Consider the following 18,398-nt stretch of genomic DNA (forward strand, 5'->3'; position numbering starts at 1 on the left):
CTCCGTCTGTCTTTCCACTACGCTCCTTGAATAAAGAGGCGGTCCTGGGGGAAGCCAAATCTTTGCTTTCTTTGTGCTCACTGTGGAGAAAACTACTTACCAGGGCAGAGGGAGATCACTCTGCATTTGAGGGCACCTACCCAGTTGAGCCTCTGATGCCCTGGTCAATTTGCTCCCCTTCTCTCCAAAACTATGATTTCAAAATGTGTCTCTCCTTGAGACTCTCCACCTGCCAACCCTCTCACTCTGAAAGAAGGAACTCAGAGACACCAGGCAGAAACTCGCTCAACTCCCAAACTCCCCACTCCAAATCCACCATCATATGCCCCTGTTAAAAGAGAGGAGGTTTCTTTTCTTAAATAAGCTAGTGATTCCACTTTGCTCTTGAATTCCTCTCCTCCAGCTCTCTCAGAAAAATTATTCTAACTTTTTCTCTCCGGCACATGGCATTCCATGACAACCTCTTTGTATCCATCTCCTGAGCATTTATACTCGCTCCAACGTGACAGCTTCCTCCCAAGTCAGAACTGGATGCACGAGAAAGGGGTCGCCATGGGAGACAGCTGCCCATCACTGGAGCCGCTCAAGAATCAACCTGACTGACAGGAAGAGAGTAGAGGATTCAAACACAAGGCTGGTCGCCAAACCAGGCGCAGCTGGCAGATTTCTTCTCACCTTTAGAATTTCTGATTTAAAGACAATAGGGGATCTCTAGTCAATGTTAGTCCTACAGTCAGTAACCAAATCCTTAGTTACATCTATGGATTTTTCCTTAGGAAGGATACAAACTTACCAGGCTACATGCCTGTCATCAAGTTTGAAATGAACAGCTGTGAAACTCAACTAAAATGAATCAAAATACGCAGGGGTCCTCTTTTCCAACTACACCCCAAGCTAAAGCCGGACTGCAGGCTGCAAACTCCAACCCCCATAGAACCAGGTGGAGTTCTCACCACAGTCTGGATCCTCAGACAGCCTGATGGGGGCTGGGGACAGCCAAAGTACCATCAAGAATCACACCCTTCCCCAACCTACCCAAGGTAATAACATAAAGCTGAAGTTCCCCTCAGAATACGCCTCCATAAAGTATACAAACGACTCACTTCATTCTTATTATAAATTTACCTTCCAGGAGGCTCCATTCAGCCTGGAATTACACCCGAAGAACAGCAGGGGTAACTGCTACAACCTCAAGCTGTGTTCCTACTACAGGTCTTTAAAGCACGTGATCACCTCAAAGTGTAGAAGACAAAGGCTCTATCACGATGTTTCAATTAACAGAAGCTAAAGCACAACTTTTACTTCTACTGTGCATTGTTCTATTATAAGGGATACTCTTGAATAAATGTTCAAAAAATCAACTTCTAAAAACAGGCATTATGCAAGGGGGGGGGAATAATTTTACCCTGATCCACCACCTTTTCCTCCTCTAACATTTGAAAATGGGACTACTTCCTAAAGATTTAATTACAAGTTAACATTTAATGCCTCAAAGTAGAAACTTGAAAAGTTACTTTAAAGGGCCAGGTCATTATGTTTCTTTTTGCAAAATAATAAAAAAAAGTTCTTAATCAGCTAAGAATCTGCAAATAATTGCATTTGTGGCTATCACTTATTAGCCAGTGAGCTCTCCACAACACCTGTGAATTACAGAAAAGTGGGTACCTAATGCCTCCTGAAAAGAAAATTCACTTTCTAAGATCTACTAAATTTAGGACTTAAACAGACATGTTTTGCCCTGATGGTACTCTGTTTAGACACTTTTAGTAATTTTTTAAAAAGACAGAAACTGAGCGCTGTCTGAATGTATCAATGATCCAGAAACACTGTAATATTGTTAGAGAAAGGTTTTTGCGGCCTGAGATTGCCGCCATCTCATATCACGATTCCTAAGGAGCCAAGAATTATACTTTGTAAAGTGAGTATTACATTCTTTTTGTTTGAAACCATCTGAAATCCCATATTAGCTGTAACCAAAAAAAGGGACCTTGTTTTGCATATTTCAGTCACTTTTCCTAAATTTGCATTTTCTAAGCCAATGAACTATTCCTTAACAATTAAAATTATTTTGCTTTTAAAACATTTTTGAAATTCCATAATTCTAGTTTTTCTATCCATCACTATCATAAGAATTTATTTGAAACATGTAAGTCTATAGGTAATAAAAATAATGCAAGAAAAATAATTCAGTGACCGAATCTTAATAATCTCTTCCTTTTGTCACACCCAAGACTTTATTAAGAAAAACTTAGTATGGAAGCATAATTCTGAAGTTTCCCCCTACAATTTTATTCAAGAAAGGGTCATCAACCTAGTACACCTACAGTCAAATTAATAAAATATTTACAGTCCGGGGACACATTTCCATTGTAACCACTCCATTTAAAATTCTGGTAACTGGTAATAGCAGAGGCAAATGCATTTAGACTGTAGTTCGACTTCCTAAAACAAACATACAACATACTACATGTCTGTGTGAAGCATAAACATTAACATTTTATGTCCATGTGTGCATATATAATACACACACATATATTTACCTTTAAGATTCTATCCATGAAAAATCACAGAACTCCTCAGAATACATGAAAATGAAGCAAATGACAAGGAAAACACCTTCCTACCTGGTAGATATCAGAAAGACTGCTGCTTCCAGAATCACTGGTGATGCTACATCCTGAGTGGCTGGAGGAGACGTGAGTCACCTGTGGGTGGAGACTGTCGGTGAGGTGTAGCTTTGTGAAATCTGCAGGAAGCTGGGGAAGGATCAGGAGAAACTGTGTTACAGCTGGAACCAAGAACTCCAAGCAGGCATCTACAAATTGTGTCACACTCTACTCCAGGCCAGGAAAGGTCCTTCATTTTTTAAATTCACCATGACTAAATACTGTCCTATTTACCAAAAATCACAAAATGAATTTGTAAAGTTTATGGGCATTCAATGAGCCTTAAATCATACTAAATTCAACGCTTAAATAGGTGGGTTTGGCAGTTAAGATTAACCTGGTGAGCACTGAATCCAATGGGCTACAACTTTCAAATTATACACCAATGAGCAAATCAGTCTTCTACTATTTGTTAGCCAGCAAAGTGCAACTTTGTGGCAAGAGACAGCTTAAATAAGAAAACAGATTTGAGGTTCATGTATGCCCAAATGATGTTTCAAGGTTAAAAAGATGAGCATCTTAGAACAAAGTGTATTGTTATACAAGTAACTACACAGGCACTACGGAGAAAACAGGAAAGTATGCTCTCGGAGAACGCAGAGTCGAGAAGGTTATGGACAACATTTACCTATCACAGACACATAGATACTACCTGTTCACGTTTAAACTCCAAATAAAAATTGCGCCTATTGAACAGATTCCCTCAGCATCCCCCAAGTGCTTCTATCACCCCCCATACAGCAGAGAAAATGCACTGAAAAAGGAAACATTCACCCATTCAACAAATATTTACTGAGCCCTCTTCCTCTTACTGTGTGCTAGTTAGTGAATGAGATGCTAAGAAAACGCTGCCCTTAAAATCTTACGTTCGTAAGTTATTAGCAATTCTTTTGAATTCAAAAAGGGCACTATGTATCTATAGCATCACACTTAGAAGACACTATTGGCCAATAATAAACCTGACATTTCAAAATATATGCTAACTGACACCCTGCACACTGATAATATCTTTCTTTCCTGCTGGCATATTGATCCTATTTGGCTGCTGAATAATAAATAATAAAGACTAACTGTTAAAATCAAACTTAAGTAAGAGCTTGCCTTGGCAATACTGCCTTCTCTCCTGTGACCCTCATCCCTCCTCCCCTTCCAAAACCAAGATGCCACTTCAGAGTTTAGAATAAGTCCCACAGGGGACGTGATGCAGGCTCCTGACACTCACAACCATTCAGACCTGACTCAATAAACGGATTATGACACTTAATAGTACTTAACACACGGATGGACTTGGAAGGCATTGTGCTATAGGTGAAATAAGTCAGACAGAGAAGGACAAACACAGTATGACATCACCTGCATGTGGAATCTAAAAAAGTATAACAAAGTAGTGAATATAACAAAAAAGCAGCAGACTCACAGATACAGAGAACAACTAGTGACTAGTGGCTGCCAGTGGCGGGTGGAGAAGAGGGGTGGGTATGGGATGGGCTCAAGGACGTACTGTACAATGTGGGGAATATAGCCTATATTTTGTAATAACTGTAAATGGAAAGCAACCTTTAAATTGCATAAAAAATAAAAAAATTAAATTAAAAAAATTAAAAAAGTAAAATTATACTCCTTCAGAAAAAAAAACCATTTAATATAGTCTGCATAGAAATAATATTTTTAACATCACGGGAGACAAAATATACAAAGAAAAGATTTAAACAAATTTATTGGGGGGCATATAAACAGATGCTAAATAAACAGATAAAATGTTGGAGAAGCTCAGAGAAGTGAGATGTTTATTCAAATGTGTGAAATCATTGCAAGAATGATGTATGTCTCACTATGAATGTTTTTTTAACTGATAATTGAAGATGATTTGAAATAGATAAAATTGGGAAAATAACAATTTCCCTGCAAGGAACAGATAGGCGAAAACCCCCAAATTTGAGAATTTATATATTTTATTCACAATGTAGAATAGCGAAATATTTCCAGGATTTCTTCAGGAACAGTCTGAAGACAAAAGTTTGCCAAGCTGTATTTTACTTGTAGCTGAGTGATACATGTCAGATATTAAAACAATGGGTTCAAAGCCAGGATAAACACCCTTCCTCATCTTGGTTTCGTTGAATGCAGTCACTCACCACAAAAGGCAACTGAAGAACCAAGACTCCGTAGCTCAGCGACTTTAAAAGGCATCAGTCGATACATGTACTTACGGAACAATAAACTGATTTCTATCGATTATCTTTTATAGAGATGACATGTGCCACACAGTGTGATTTTTAAAAATTAACTTGAATATGTCAAATAAAGATGTATCCATCTGATGAATTTTTACTCACCAGACAGTTATTTACTCAAGTCTCGCAGGACAGTGTCCATCAACTGGTCGTCTTTCCTGACTAAATGCACTGTGGGGAAAGCACAGGAGCCTTCAAGCTCTAAAGCTCTAAACAGATTGTGGAGTGTGAAGAGACAGTCCACAATCTATTCATCTACGCTCACTTACACCCACAAAGAGCAGAAGTATGTGGCTTTGTTAAGCTAAGAACCATAAAGTCTGTGTGTAAAGAGAAAAGAAGAAACACTTTCATTCTTAAGAATTCAATTCTACTTTATAAATACTTATTAAGTAGCTGCTATGTCAGACACTCTGTTAGGGACAGGAAATATCAAGGTGAATGAGACACCCCCAATTCCAAATGTAAATTCTACTACCCCAAAAGTCATTGTAGTAGGTGTCATGCACAATAGAAAAATGAGTCAAACATTGTTTGTTTTTGGCCACGCTGCACGGCTTGCAGGATCTTAGCTCCCCGACCAGGGATCGAACCCCGGTCCCCAGCAGTGGAAGTGCGGAGTCCTAACCACTGGACGGCCAGGGAACTCCCTCAAACATAGTTTTTTAATGTGGCTTTTTATCTCCCCACCACCACTTGGGTGCTTTGCAGACAATGAAATGTTAAAGTTAATGCATATAAAATTCAGTATTAGCTAAATATCTCTTTGTATGAGAACAGATGCCATGCTTGAGAAAGCTTCGCATTTTTCCCCATAGATGGGGATGAGAGTCCCGTGATTAAACGCTATCAACAGGCCACGTCGGCCAAGGCTGTGGAATGGGAGGGGTGTGGAGCTTGTCTGCCGCGAGAGAAGAGAGCCTGAAATGCACGGGTGCGGCCCAGCCTCACAGTCTACAGACTGGAGACCTGAGCCCAGGCCTAAGGGAAGCGGCTCTTTCAGAGGAAACGAACCGGCCGGGAACTGGGAGTCAGGGTGCAAACACAGGCACAGGCACCGCGTTCAACCTCAGGGCAAAAGGGTAACACCGAACGCTGGGAGCCAGTAACTCACTGTCTGAGCAAAACATACCGAAGCAGGGGGCCACACGCCAAGGACAAAAGACTCACTTGTCCCAGCTTTTCTACGCTTGATCCAGGGCCTTTTTAAGTTACTATCATCATGCTGTTTAATCAAATTTCCGATTAAATGGAGCTGGGAATTATCTTGTGGCTCTAGCCACCACTTATAACAGAAATTCTGCTCAACAATAAGAAAATTTTTTGAAGCTGGGGCTATATGCAGTAGTTACCTGAATAAAATTAAATAATAATTAAATAAATTAAAGGGGAAATTAATATATTTTATACATTTTGATCTTAACACCAATATATTCAATATTTAACAGCAATTCATTACGAACGCAATTCAAGGAAATCTCTTATATTTTTCTTGTTGTCATTTAAATGCTTTTATTTTCATATTTGATTGTATGAATATATTACTGCTCACATTTTTCCTGGATCAAGCAATCTATATTCCTAAAGATAGGGCACTCGTGAATCACAATTGTAACAAACTAGTGTCAGGCAAATGACTGAATCATAGTTTCACCAGAAACACTATTCATTACATAAGAAACAACAATGGTAATACGTATTTAAATCAGATTCTTAAATGCGTAAAGTAAGCATAAACAATATTAATCACAGTTTTGTAAAATCTGGGTATCAATTAAATGATAGCTTGTTTTGTTTTCTTTTTTGGGAGAAACAGGGGTGCTATAACAATTAGCTTTAAGTAAGAAGTACTAGAGAAGACTTAAGGCTCATATACGAACAGGCATTTGATAGCCTTTGGTTTATTAATTAATCTAATGATTGGCATTCATAAAAGTACCTGCTAATAAATGAACTCTGTTTTGAACATAAATCCAGTGGGTGAGGATGCCTTGAAATCTCTGACACCGCTAAATAAATACTTTGCTGAACTGGTAAAATTCCTCAAAGTGGTGCTAACATAGTAGAGACTAGGGCATTTCCTTTCTTCCCCTTCCTTCTCTCCCTCTCCAAAACTTCTTAAGTTTATGTTTTCCAGCTCTACAAGAAAGGGCTGGTATATCACTGGTAATACATTGGTCCATTACACTGGTTATGTAATGGAAACATAGTAGAGTTGTATGTTCCATGATGCATTAGCATCGTAGGACTGCTGAGAAATCCAACGGTTCAAAACTAAACAAAACAAAAAAACACTGTCACCATCAGTTGAAATTTACCTCACTAAAAATTTCCCAACAAACCCCAGAATCACTTTTATTTCAAGAAATTGCTACAACAGAACACACAAGGTTTGGGGTAACGGTTAGAATCTATCCAATCCTCCCTGGCAGTTCACCTTGAGTAACAACAGTACTAAGATAAATTGAGTATCACACTTAGTGACTGAACACCAGCTTCATGTTAAGACGCAACACTAAGAATTTACCCAAATGAGTGCTCTTCTCCCCAGATCATCCCTGGAGCTCTGTGAGCGCTTTTCACACTCCTATTTTCAGGCTCTGAGGGGAGGAGCTGGTATACTCCTGGACACACTGCCCATTTTTTCCTGAGGTGTCAGTGAAAATAGTCTCCTCTATTTCCCATTCATTCATCATTTATTAAAGACCTGTGTGGTGAGGATTAAGTGAACGACTGGGTAGAAAGCACTCAGAGGAGAGCCTGGCACCCAGAACCAGATAGAAGGGTGTCGGCCATAAACCACCACGTGCAGACTCGTGGAAGACACAGGGGCTCCCAGCTGTGGGTTCCTGCCCCTGGAATCTAGTCTGGATGCCAGCAGGGACGGAGCTGCTCTCAGAAAGGGCCTCAGGGGCCAGTCATCACCCAGCTCCAGACACTGTTCCTTCAGCCACGGTGGGACTAAGGTTGTACTTTAAAAGCAAGTCATATTTTCTCTCTGTGTACACACACACACACACACACAGCTTTTCTTTTACTAAAACTGATCTTTTCTAATACGACGAGTTCCGACACGCTCTGACCTATTTCTACATACAGCTTGCATAGGCAGGAATATTATTTGGTAGCTCGTTTTAAAGACCACTTTATACTGTGGTCAACTTTTATTTCTCTACCCCATAATATTTCTTTAGGAACACCAGAAAAAGTAAGCATTTGGACTCCTGAATATTATTCATCAGAAATCATTTTTACTTCTCTCATATCCCGTTAAGACGTGCTCACGACCCAGGACTCATCCTTGAAATAATACTTCATCCATCAGTATTCCACAAAGCAAAGAGAAAGATTTATGCACAGTATACAATTTCTTTTGTTTGTAAATATACATAAAGGCAAGAAACAAAGCTTTCCCCAAAGGGTCATGAGATAATAATTTAATAAACTGATAGATTTAATAATATTTCTCATTAAAATACATGTAGACATTTTAAAATGTTGGTATGACTATACTTTAAAGGAACGGTTCAACAAAAATTTGCTTTATATTTACTGGAGGAACCTGCCAAAAGATTAGCAATTTGTAAGAACTTAATATTCTCCCAGCTTCCTGGCAGGCTCAAAAGACATAAGTCTCATTGTACATATCAAGTTATCTTCCGTTCAACTTCCTGCTAAGTCAAGCAACCCTGAGCAAGTTGATTAACTTCTGTGCACCTTAGTTTCCTCTTTAAAATTAATATAACATTGTCCAGTGACTAAATGAAATAACTTGTAGAATCCACCTGCAGCTAGCTGTCTCTCTCCCTTTCCATTCCCTCTGCCGTTTTTCCATCTTAGGTCAGATAGTTTCCAAATTCAATGGGAAAAAAAAAAAAAAACTAACTTATTTTTGACACTCTCATACCTAACACCACCATTATAGTACTTTACTTATTATATATATTTCCCCCAAAAGTCTACATATTATATTTTATTTTTTAAAGATTTTTTGATGTGGACCATTCTTAAAGTCTCTTTATATGTTAGAAATATCTCCTGAAATGTGGTGGTGACCCAGCCCTCTCCCCAGGGGAGAAAGGCTACCCGCGTGTTTTTTAGGGTTGGTGACCTATGAATGAACAATAAACTTCCTTGGCTACAGTGGCATGAATTACAATCTAAAATTTAATCCCTACATTTATGAAATAAGGATAAATGGAACACAAACAGAACAACTCGGACATCTGTTGAGGAAAATAAATAAGCAAAACTAGTAAATTGACTGAAAAGCTGTCAGTCACACGACTGATGTTTTCAAGCAAATACTTTTAAGAAGCCTTTTCTATCGGACATCCATAGAAAGCACTGAATAGGAAACTCATGTGAACTTCACTTCAAACCAGAAAAGTGGAATCCTTTAGTATGAGGAGAAAGTGTATGATCTAAGTACCATCTATTCCAAGATGTAAGGCAACAGTAAGGTCACCCGCGCACCAGTCCTGTTCTTACAAGAATCTCATGATGTAGGTTATTATTATGACTATTTTATTTTATTTTTTTATTTTATTTTTTTTGCACTACACAGGCCTCTCACTGCTGTGGCTTCTCCCGTCGCGGAGCACAGGCTCCGGACGCGCAGGCTCAGCGGCCATGGCTCACGGGCCCAGCCGCTCCGCGGCACGTGGGATCTTCCCGGACGGGGGCACGAACCCGTGTCCCCTGCATCGGCAGGCGGACTCTCAACCACTGCGCCACCAGGGAAGCCCTATTATGACTATTTTAGATAAGAGGAACTAAGACACAGAAAAGTTAAGCTATTTGCACCAAGATCACACAGTGAAAAGGTGGCAGAGAGAGATTCCTGGCTGCCTGGCCCTGTACTGAATACATTTAAGCACTGAACTTTATTTATTGACTTATTGGTTGACTTGAAAACTCTCATGAATACTGATGAAACTCTGAAATGTCTGCTTATATCAATTTACTAATGTAGTTTCTTGTACAAATTTCAAAATCATATAGAAAAATAGTCATTTAAAACAATTTCTCACTCATAAAACAAAATCTGCATCTCCAATGTCAACGATTTTGACATCACACTGCCACTTTTTGAGTCATCCAATAGAGTTTTCATTCCTTCTAAATTGTTTGAGAGGCACCACTTTTTGCATCTCTTTGTGATATTCTGTGCAACATTAGTGAGGTTGATTTTTCATTGTCTTGTAGGTTCTTTACAAAATCATTTACTATTTATAAGCTAACCTTTAAAATGTTATGGTAATAACCAGTATTTGCAATTCTGAGATCACATATCCAAGAATCATTATTAAATCTGTGTAAAACAGAAAACTTCTTTAACTCCTTCATCCCACGTTCCACAATATGACCCTTACAACATTCCAAGCTGGCATTGTTTGAGGGCATTACTGCCTTATGTTCCTTACTGAAGAGTACTTTTTTTGTTTAAAAAAAAAAAAAAAAGGTAAAATGAATTGAGAGAGAAACTCATAATGTAAGAGACAAAAGCAACTCCTTCTCTGGTAGTTAACTCTTGCAGAACGAAATCTTGCCTGATATATTATACAATACCCCTAACATCTGACAATCAGAGAAAAAGTATGTGGGTGCAGGCACACACACAAATAAGCTAGTCAACTAATTTCATCACCTTAAAGAAAGACACCTGGCACAGTGAGAACAGTTCTATAATAAATATCAGAACCACTAAAAGTTTGTCCTCTGAAAGACAGTTGTAGTTTTTCAAAATGAAAATGTTTATCTGGGAGCTAAAGTAATACAAACTATATAATCTTCCACAGAAATACCGAGGTAGTTAATTAACATGTATATATCACCAAAGGAAATGTCCCGTTGTCTGTTAAAGAACACAGTTATGATGGTTTTCAAGTGACAGCCACTCCATTCTCATTCCAAACACACACACACACACACCCCCATGTAATCGCTTCTCCTTTTCAGTTTATTTGCAGCTATCAATAACCAGTGATCTGAAAAGCACACCTTTCTCTGAGGAATTTAAAAAAAAAAATGTCTAGATCACTTAGTCCAAGGTATTTTCAATAAAATACATGGCAAATTTTGGCACTGAGTCAGGTAACTGAAAAGTCACCTTCTGGGTAGCACTTCACCTACAGAAATCCTAACCCTATGTGCATACTCTCCTCACGTTAGGAATAATTCCCCCATTATCTGGGGCACATGTGTACCTAATGAGCAACGTGGTGAATATTTGATGCCTGTTTGTTCCGATACTTATAAAGAGCCCAGATACTGCACTTAATGGACGGAGAAACAGAAGGTCAAACAGCTCAAGTGGCTTGTCCAAAGCTCCCAGGTCCAAAGCTCCCAAAATCTATACCCATTGCACTCTGCATCTGGACTCTAGAAATTTGTTATTTGGGGCCATATTCTAAGCCAACTGTGACACCCATCTTCTCCCTTATTTAAACAGGAAATATCCTAAGAAACTTTAATATCACCATAGCTTCATTGTCTAATACAAAAACCAACCCAATAAATATATTTTTCAGCAAAATTGGTGATTATCCATATAGTAATACTGATCATATTCTACAGGTACTAAAACTTGAGTTCTCGTGTTTTCCAGGACCACATGGGATCGGTGCTCTGGAAGTGGAGACCCCTGGAGATGGAGGGGAGCCGCTCGTGATAGGAGAAGGCAGTTTCTAGGACCAATTAGACAACAACTCTGATGAGCTGCAGAGAGACTGTGGGCAGTTATCCCAGCTGTAAAAATGCTCAAGGGAGCGTGGAGTCAGGGAAATGAGCGTTTAAAGCAGAGGAAAAAAGATTCCTATGGGATCCATGGGTGACCCTAAGCTGCCTTCTTTTTGAACAAAAATAAACAGTTGGTTTGGCAAGAAAGCCTCACTCAGAATTAAAGACATTACCCCACAAGCAATGTTCAACTCTTTAAAAAAAAGTTACAAAAGCCACGTGACATCCAAACACAAATGCACTTAGGTCTCTATACGATAAAATGCCAAAAAACGGCTGAGACTGGCGAGCTGTTCACCAATGTCCTCCTCTTCCAGGGAGTACAGCTGGATTGCATTTCCCAACTTCCCTTACAGTCACATAGGTGCCCATACAACTGACTTCACACCTTCAGGGTATGAACAAACAGAAGTGATGGATGCTGTGCCCACACCCTCCTTATAAGCATCTTCTACAGACCCGCCGAGACCTTCCCCTTGCATCAAGAGTCTCTGACGGAAGACAACAGAAGCTTTGCGCCGAAGGTTAGACAACTGAGCCATAAAGCGGAGGGGCCTGGATCCCTGGATCCTTGCTTAGAGGAAAACTGTCCACTAAGTGATCCAGAGTACTTGCTTCAGATCTTAAGCAAAAGAGAATAAACTTCTATTGTATTTGAACCCTTGTATTTTGCTTGGTTTGATACAATGGCTAGCGTTATCTAACTCATACAAATACAAATATGATGATACTTTTTGTGACCTGTCTGCAAAAAATCTTCCACAGTGAAATTCTCAGTTCCTTAAAGAGAAGTAGGTAGGGCTCTGATGACACCCTGACCTCACAGTGCTGTGTGCAATTTGGATAAAATCAACATTAGAGCTCCTTTAGTCAGTCAAACACATTTATTAAAAACCCACTTTATGCCAGTATGCCAGGCACTGGTCCCAGTTTTCTAAGCCAGCAGCAAGTAAGATAAACTCCCTGCTCTCATGGATCTTACAACCAGCGGGCAAGATAATAAAAGATTAACGAAGAAAACTGTCAAATAGTGATAAGTGCTGCATTCAGCAAAGATTAAAAGAGACTGATGTGACAGAAGGATGACTGGGGGGACTTCCCTGGTGGTCCAGGGCTAAAGAATCCGCCTTAGAATGCAGGGGACACGGGCTCGATCCCTGGTCAGGGAACTAAGATCCCACATGCCGCGGGGCAACTAAGCCCGCGCGTCACAACTACTGAGCTCGAGTGCCTAAACTAGAGCCCGCGTGCCGCAAACTATAAAGCCCATGCACTATGGAATCCGCACGCCACATCTACAGAGCCCACGCACCCTGGAGCCTGCGCACTACAACCAGAGAGAGAAAACCTGTACGCCACAACTAGAGAGAAGCCCGCACACCACAACGAAGAGCCCACGCGCCACAACGAAAGATCCCACACGCCTCAACAAAGGTCCCGTGTGCTTCAGCTAAGATCCAATGCAGCCAAAAATAAATAAAATAAATAATAAATAAATCTTTAAAAATAAAAAAAGGGATAGCCAAGAAAGACTGAAGATGTGACAATGTGATGAGAAAACTTGTTTTTATATTCTCAGTTATGTCCTAAAGGGATAGTTCTAATCATACCACTTTATTAGATATATATACCATTTTACTAGGTATATATATATATACACGCACACATACACCTTATAGATCTATATCTTATACACATAGACATACATACAAGTATATATACATACATACTTTATATATTAGCACATACTTATATTTCATATATTTATGAAGTATATGTTATATTTATATTTGTCTTTGTGTAAAATTGAGAGAAGTCTAGTATATCCCTAAGCCAAAGGAATCCAATTACTAAACATTTTATGAAAAATTATTGGGCTCTTCATGCAACTTCAAAATGAAATCAACTAAGTATCATAGTACCTTAGGAATCAAAGACAGTATAAAATAGATTTGGGGCTTCCCTGGTGGCGCAGTGGTTGAGAGTCCACCTGCCGATGCAGGGGACACGGGTTTGTGCCCCGGTCCGGGAAGATCCCACATGCCGCGGAGCTGCTGGGCCCGTGAGCCATGGCCACTGAGCCTGCGTGTCCGGAGCCTGTGCTCCGCAACGGGAGAGGCCACAACAGTGAGAGGCCCGCGTACCGCAAAAAAAAAAAAGAATATGTCACACAGAGGTAAGTAATTTGAAAATTAATAAAGCAGGACACGGGATATAGAGGGTAGGAGGTCTCACTGCTAAGGTGTCCTCTGAGCAAAGACCTCAGTGGAGTGAAAGCCTGCACCCTGCAGGTACACATGGGGAAACAGGAGTCCCACGTACAAGGCCATCAAGGGCACAAGCCGAAGACACGGTGGCCTTGGCGTGTTTTAGGAACAGCTAGGAAGTCAGCACCAGCCCTGAGAAGCCCAGAGGGAATCAGAGCAGAGAGAGACGCCACGGTGAAATCATGTGGGAAAGCTGTGGGACTGACGCTGGATCTCACCCTGAGTGGGATGGAAAGATCGGGGGTTCTTAGCACTCACAATACATTCATCACGAAGTTAAAACATTTTCCTAAAATGCTTAATGCAGATATATGTTACCTTTTGGAGAAATATTCAATAGTCATTCCACATAGCTTGAGTAAAAGATGTTTATTACAACTTGTACCAAGAGGCCATTGACAAACAAGGACCTCGTAGCTCATCTTACTTGATGTCCCACGGGCAGTGACTCAACTGTGAAGCCATGTCTGTTCTAAGTCATGGTTTCTGGGTACACTGGCTATACAACTTTATTTACTGAAAAATCCCACCCTGTTCCTCTTATATCTGTGTGAGACACACACACACACACACACACACACACACACACACACACGAGACTACCTAGAATTCAAACGACACCTCAGATTCCACTGCTAATGTTTCCATTTCTAGATTTCACTCAAACACAACCACAACTGCCGCTTTTCCAGTGATGAGTATTACAACTTAGCTAGACAATAATCTTTAAATCAAAAAATAATTATACGTTATCCCTCTTAAGTTACTCACACAAAATAGTGGGCATTAATTTTATGTGTCTAGAATATCAGCTTTTCCTTTTACTTCAGTGATAAACATATTCATTTTGGCATTTATTTCTAAGGACTTCAGTGATAAGACATCTAATTTAACGTCTACTTTCAAGGGCTTTGTGTGTCAACCCGGGCACACCAGATAATTTCATTGCTTTAGCTTTGTCTAGAGGGCACTGGGGGAGAATTAACTGAACATTTGTGGTGCATTACTCATTGCCCAGGGCCATCAAAAATATATCCCGCATAAACTGCATAAAGGCTAATAGATTTTTCTTTTCCTCCGCCTTTCCTTTTTGGCTTGCTTGCTTGTTTGCTTAGACTGGTAAGCCTCAGACACCATAACACCTGGTGACGAGTCTGAATGACTAGGACACAGCTGAGCGCGTGTGACCTCATAAGGAGACTCCTTTGCAATACCCTCACTTCTGTCAATGTGCCAGCATTTCTCGTGACCTTCTCGTCATCTCCAAGGATTTATTTACATAATCAATTGATCAACTGTCTCAGGTAGCACATTCCTCCTAAACAAAGACCAACATCTAGTATTCTAAAAAGCTTTTACTTTCCTTAAACTTCAACTGCTTTCTCTGAACTTTTAAGCACGTATGTGTATGCATATTAATTTATTAATCCCAAGTTTAAATCAGGGAAACAGAATCACGTTAATCAAGATACACTTAGGGAATCTTACAACGGGTTTCATATAACCTGTGGTGTCATAAGTGCGTGCATGTGCGTGTGTGCGCACACACGCGTTAACAACCTGAAAATGTCCTCTACTATAAACAGTTTAACTTCCGCAGCCTAGAAGTTTCAAAGGCTCGATTCACTTTCAGCAGAAACGAGAACTTAGAAAATTAGCCAAGCGCCCACTGTGCGTGAGACCCTCTGATGGGGATTTACATACATTCTCCTACTTCATCTAATGCCACTGCACCACCATCGTCCTGTCTTGCTTCCTACAACAATCTCGTTTCCCTTTTATTTCTTCTCCACGTTGCAGCTCAGTGAACTTCTGGAAGAGGATAGAAAAACTTGCACCTGATCACGCCAATCCCTGGCCAGGAGCCTGTCAGGGACCCTCTTTACCGCAGGGACAGGTTCACACCTCCGACCACTGCACGCACCTCTTCTCCTTGTGATCTCTGCACACCCCTCTCAGCTCATTCTCATGCCACACCCTGTCTCTCTCTCTCCTCTGCCTCTGCTATTACCTCCTCCTAGCAGGGCGCCCCTGGGCTGCCTAATTCCTGAGCTCCCCTCCTGGAGGTGAGACGCTGTCGTCAGAGGTTCCTGTGTCACCCAGAGCTCAGCCGCCCTTACAGCAGCTGCTGTTCTAAACATCCCAGCCTCCCCGGAGTTAAGTCCAAAAGGGAGCACGGCTGCCTTTCCTTCACCCTTTCCCTTGCCTCAAAGGGCCTGAACTACAGTCTGTGCTGAACAGACACACACGTCACTGAACGTTTACAGCTGAGGGTACTGAGGCCGAGAGAAAATGAATTAGGGTGGCCTCCCCTGTCCTAATTCAACAGCCACTCCTTTCTGCCGGCAGTTACAGGTAAGACTGCCAGAATAAAGCGAAATGACAAGGAACAGAAGAAGGATGAGATTATACTAAACCTAGGCTAACGGTAAGCAGAGTTAAGCAATGTATTCAGTTTGGATTTCCTCCAAGTCAGGACAAAACTTGTGGACGCAAAACTTTTTGAGTTCCTGTCTGTATAGATTCCAACAGAGGAGCCTGGCACATGAAGAAGTGTCTGAACTCTCCTCAGAATTGTAAGATTCATTCATCTACTCAATTATTTAACAAGTATTCACGGACCGACTGCAACGAGCCAGGCATAGTTATAGGAGCTCGTTATCAGGCAATGATGGGCACTGGCAAAGCCCTGCTCCCTGGAATTTTTCCTTCTGGAGGCAGGAGGCTTCAGGGTGGAAGGTGAAAAAAGCGATAAGTAATGATAAACAAATAAAATAAATGTAGATATCATCAGTACTATATAGAGAATACTAAAGGGGGTGGGGGGAGTGATGCAATGGACCATGATAGCTGGGACTGGGGAGACTACTTAGACGGGGCACTGGGAAGGCTGCTCTGAGAAAGTGATATCTGAGATGAGAGGTGAATAAACACAAAGGATCCAACCAAACGCAATCTGGGGGAGAGCCCGACAGATGGAAGGAATACAGAGGGCAAAGGCCCCGAGGGAGGAAGAACCTGGGGATGCTCAGGAAACGAAACCAAGTTCAAGGTTACTGGAGGGCAGAGGGGTAAAAACAAGCTCAGAGTAGTAGGAACCAATCCTACTACAAAGGAGGCTTGTTAAGGGCAATGGGAAGCCACTGGGCTTTTAAACAGGAAACTAACAGGATCCAGTAACGTTTTCCAAATTATTCTGGCCAGTGAATGGATAAAGAAGATGTGGTACGTATAGACAATGGAATATAACTCAGCCATCAAAAAGAACGAAACAATGCCATTTGCAGCAACACGGATGGACCTAGAGACTGTCATACTGAGAAGTCAGATGGAGAAAGACAAATACCATATGATATCACTTATATATGGAATCTAAAATATGGCACAAATGATCTTATATATGAAACAGAAACAGACTCACAGACTTAGAGAGCAGACTTGTGGTTGCCAAGGGAGAGGCTGGCTGGGGGAGGGAAGGAATGGGAGTTTGGGATTAGCAGATGCAAACTATTTTATATATATATATATATATATATATATATATGATAAACAACAAGGTCCTACTTATAGCACAGGGAACTATCCTCAATATCCCGTGACAAAGCATGATGGAAAAGAATAAGAATGTATACATGTGTATGACCGAGTCACTGTGCTGTAGAGCAGAGATGGGTACAGCATCGTAAATCAACTGTACTTCAATAAAATAAATTTCTAAAGAAAGGTAAATCATTATGTCCAGGTGGTGGGGAGGGAGAAGAGAGACGGGGAGAGAGCCGGGATGGAGTGGGCTGTGCCTTTGGGACCACAGCAAACAAACTTAACAGCTTTCAAAACCTAACCTGGTCATGTTTAGAGGGGCCTCTGCAATCGACTGCTTAACTTTCTCAAAAGATAAAATCCCATCTACGTAAAGTTCCATCAGGGAGATCACCTATGTGTCACTGATTGCTACAACACTTTAGTAATTAGTTCTGGCCTCCTCTAAGTTATGTGGGTACCTGACCAAATTTCCCAGGTACAAGGGGTCAGATTATAAAAAATACTCAACTTCTTACAGAGTGGTAATTTATTAAATATACTAACAAAATGAATACTTATTTTGACCAAGTTCCTAACCAGCGATTAGCATTAGGAGGTCATACATTATAATATGAAATTGCAGAAACAATACATGGCTATATCCAAGCAGTTTGTGTGACCCAAGAAATCACTGTAATTCCTTGTAGCTTCATTTTCTCACCAGTGTGGAGTAGACATAACAAGGTCTATCCTGCCTGTCTCACAAGGCAGCTCTGAGAACAGACGACCAACGTGAAAGAACTCTAGTAATATAAAGCATTATGCAAATGCAAGTTTTTGTATAGTACAATTATAGACCTGGAAGGATTTTTAGGGATTTATTTAGCATAATCTCCTCATTTCTCAGTTGTGGGAATTGATGTCAAGAAAAATGAACTAGTTATGGCACTGCCAAAACTTGAATCCAG

General features: G+C 40.6%; 1 protein-coding gene across 6 annotated transcripts in view; it reads right to left on the reverse strand.

Annotated features, from left to right (window-relative positions):
- Window positions 1-18,398, reverse strand: part of RAPGEF2 (Rap guanine nucleotide exchange factor 2) — a 245,946-nt gene that overhangs the window by 53,085 nt on the left and 174,463 nt on the right. For all 6 annotated transcript variants that reach the window (XM_022582247.3, XM_089911326.1, XM_022582249.3 and 3 more), the window contains one exon: window positions 2,625-2,756. In XM_022582247.3, the coding sequence (XP_022437955.2) occupies window positions 2,625-2,756 (132 nt within the window). The remainder of the gene's footprint in view (window positions 1-2,624; window positions 2,757-18,398) is intronic.

This window comes from Delphinapterus leucas, chromosome 5 (assembly GCF_059928025.1).
Source record: "Delphinapterus leucas isolate spDelLeu-1000000601 "Yukka" chromosome 5, BTC_Dleu_Yukka2, whole genome shotgun sequence".
Taxonomy (NCBI): Eukaryota; Metazoa; Chordata; class Mammalia; order Artiodactyla; family Monodontidae; genus Delphinapterus; species Delphinapterus leucas.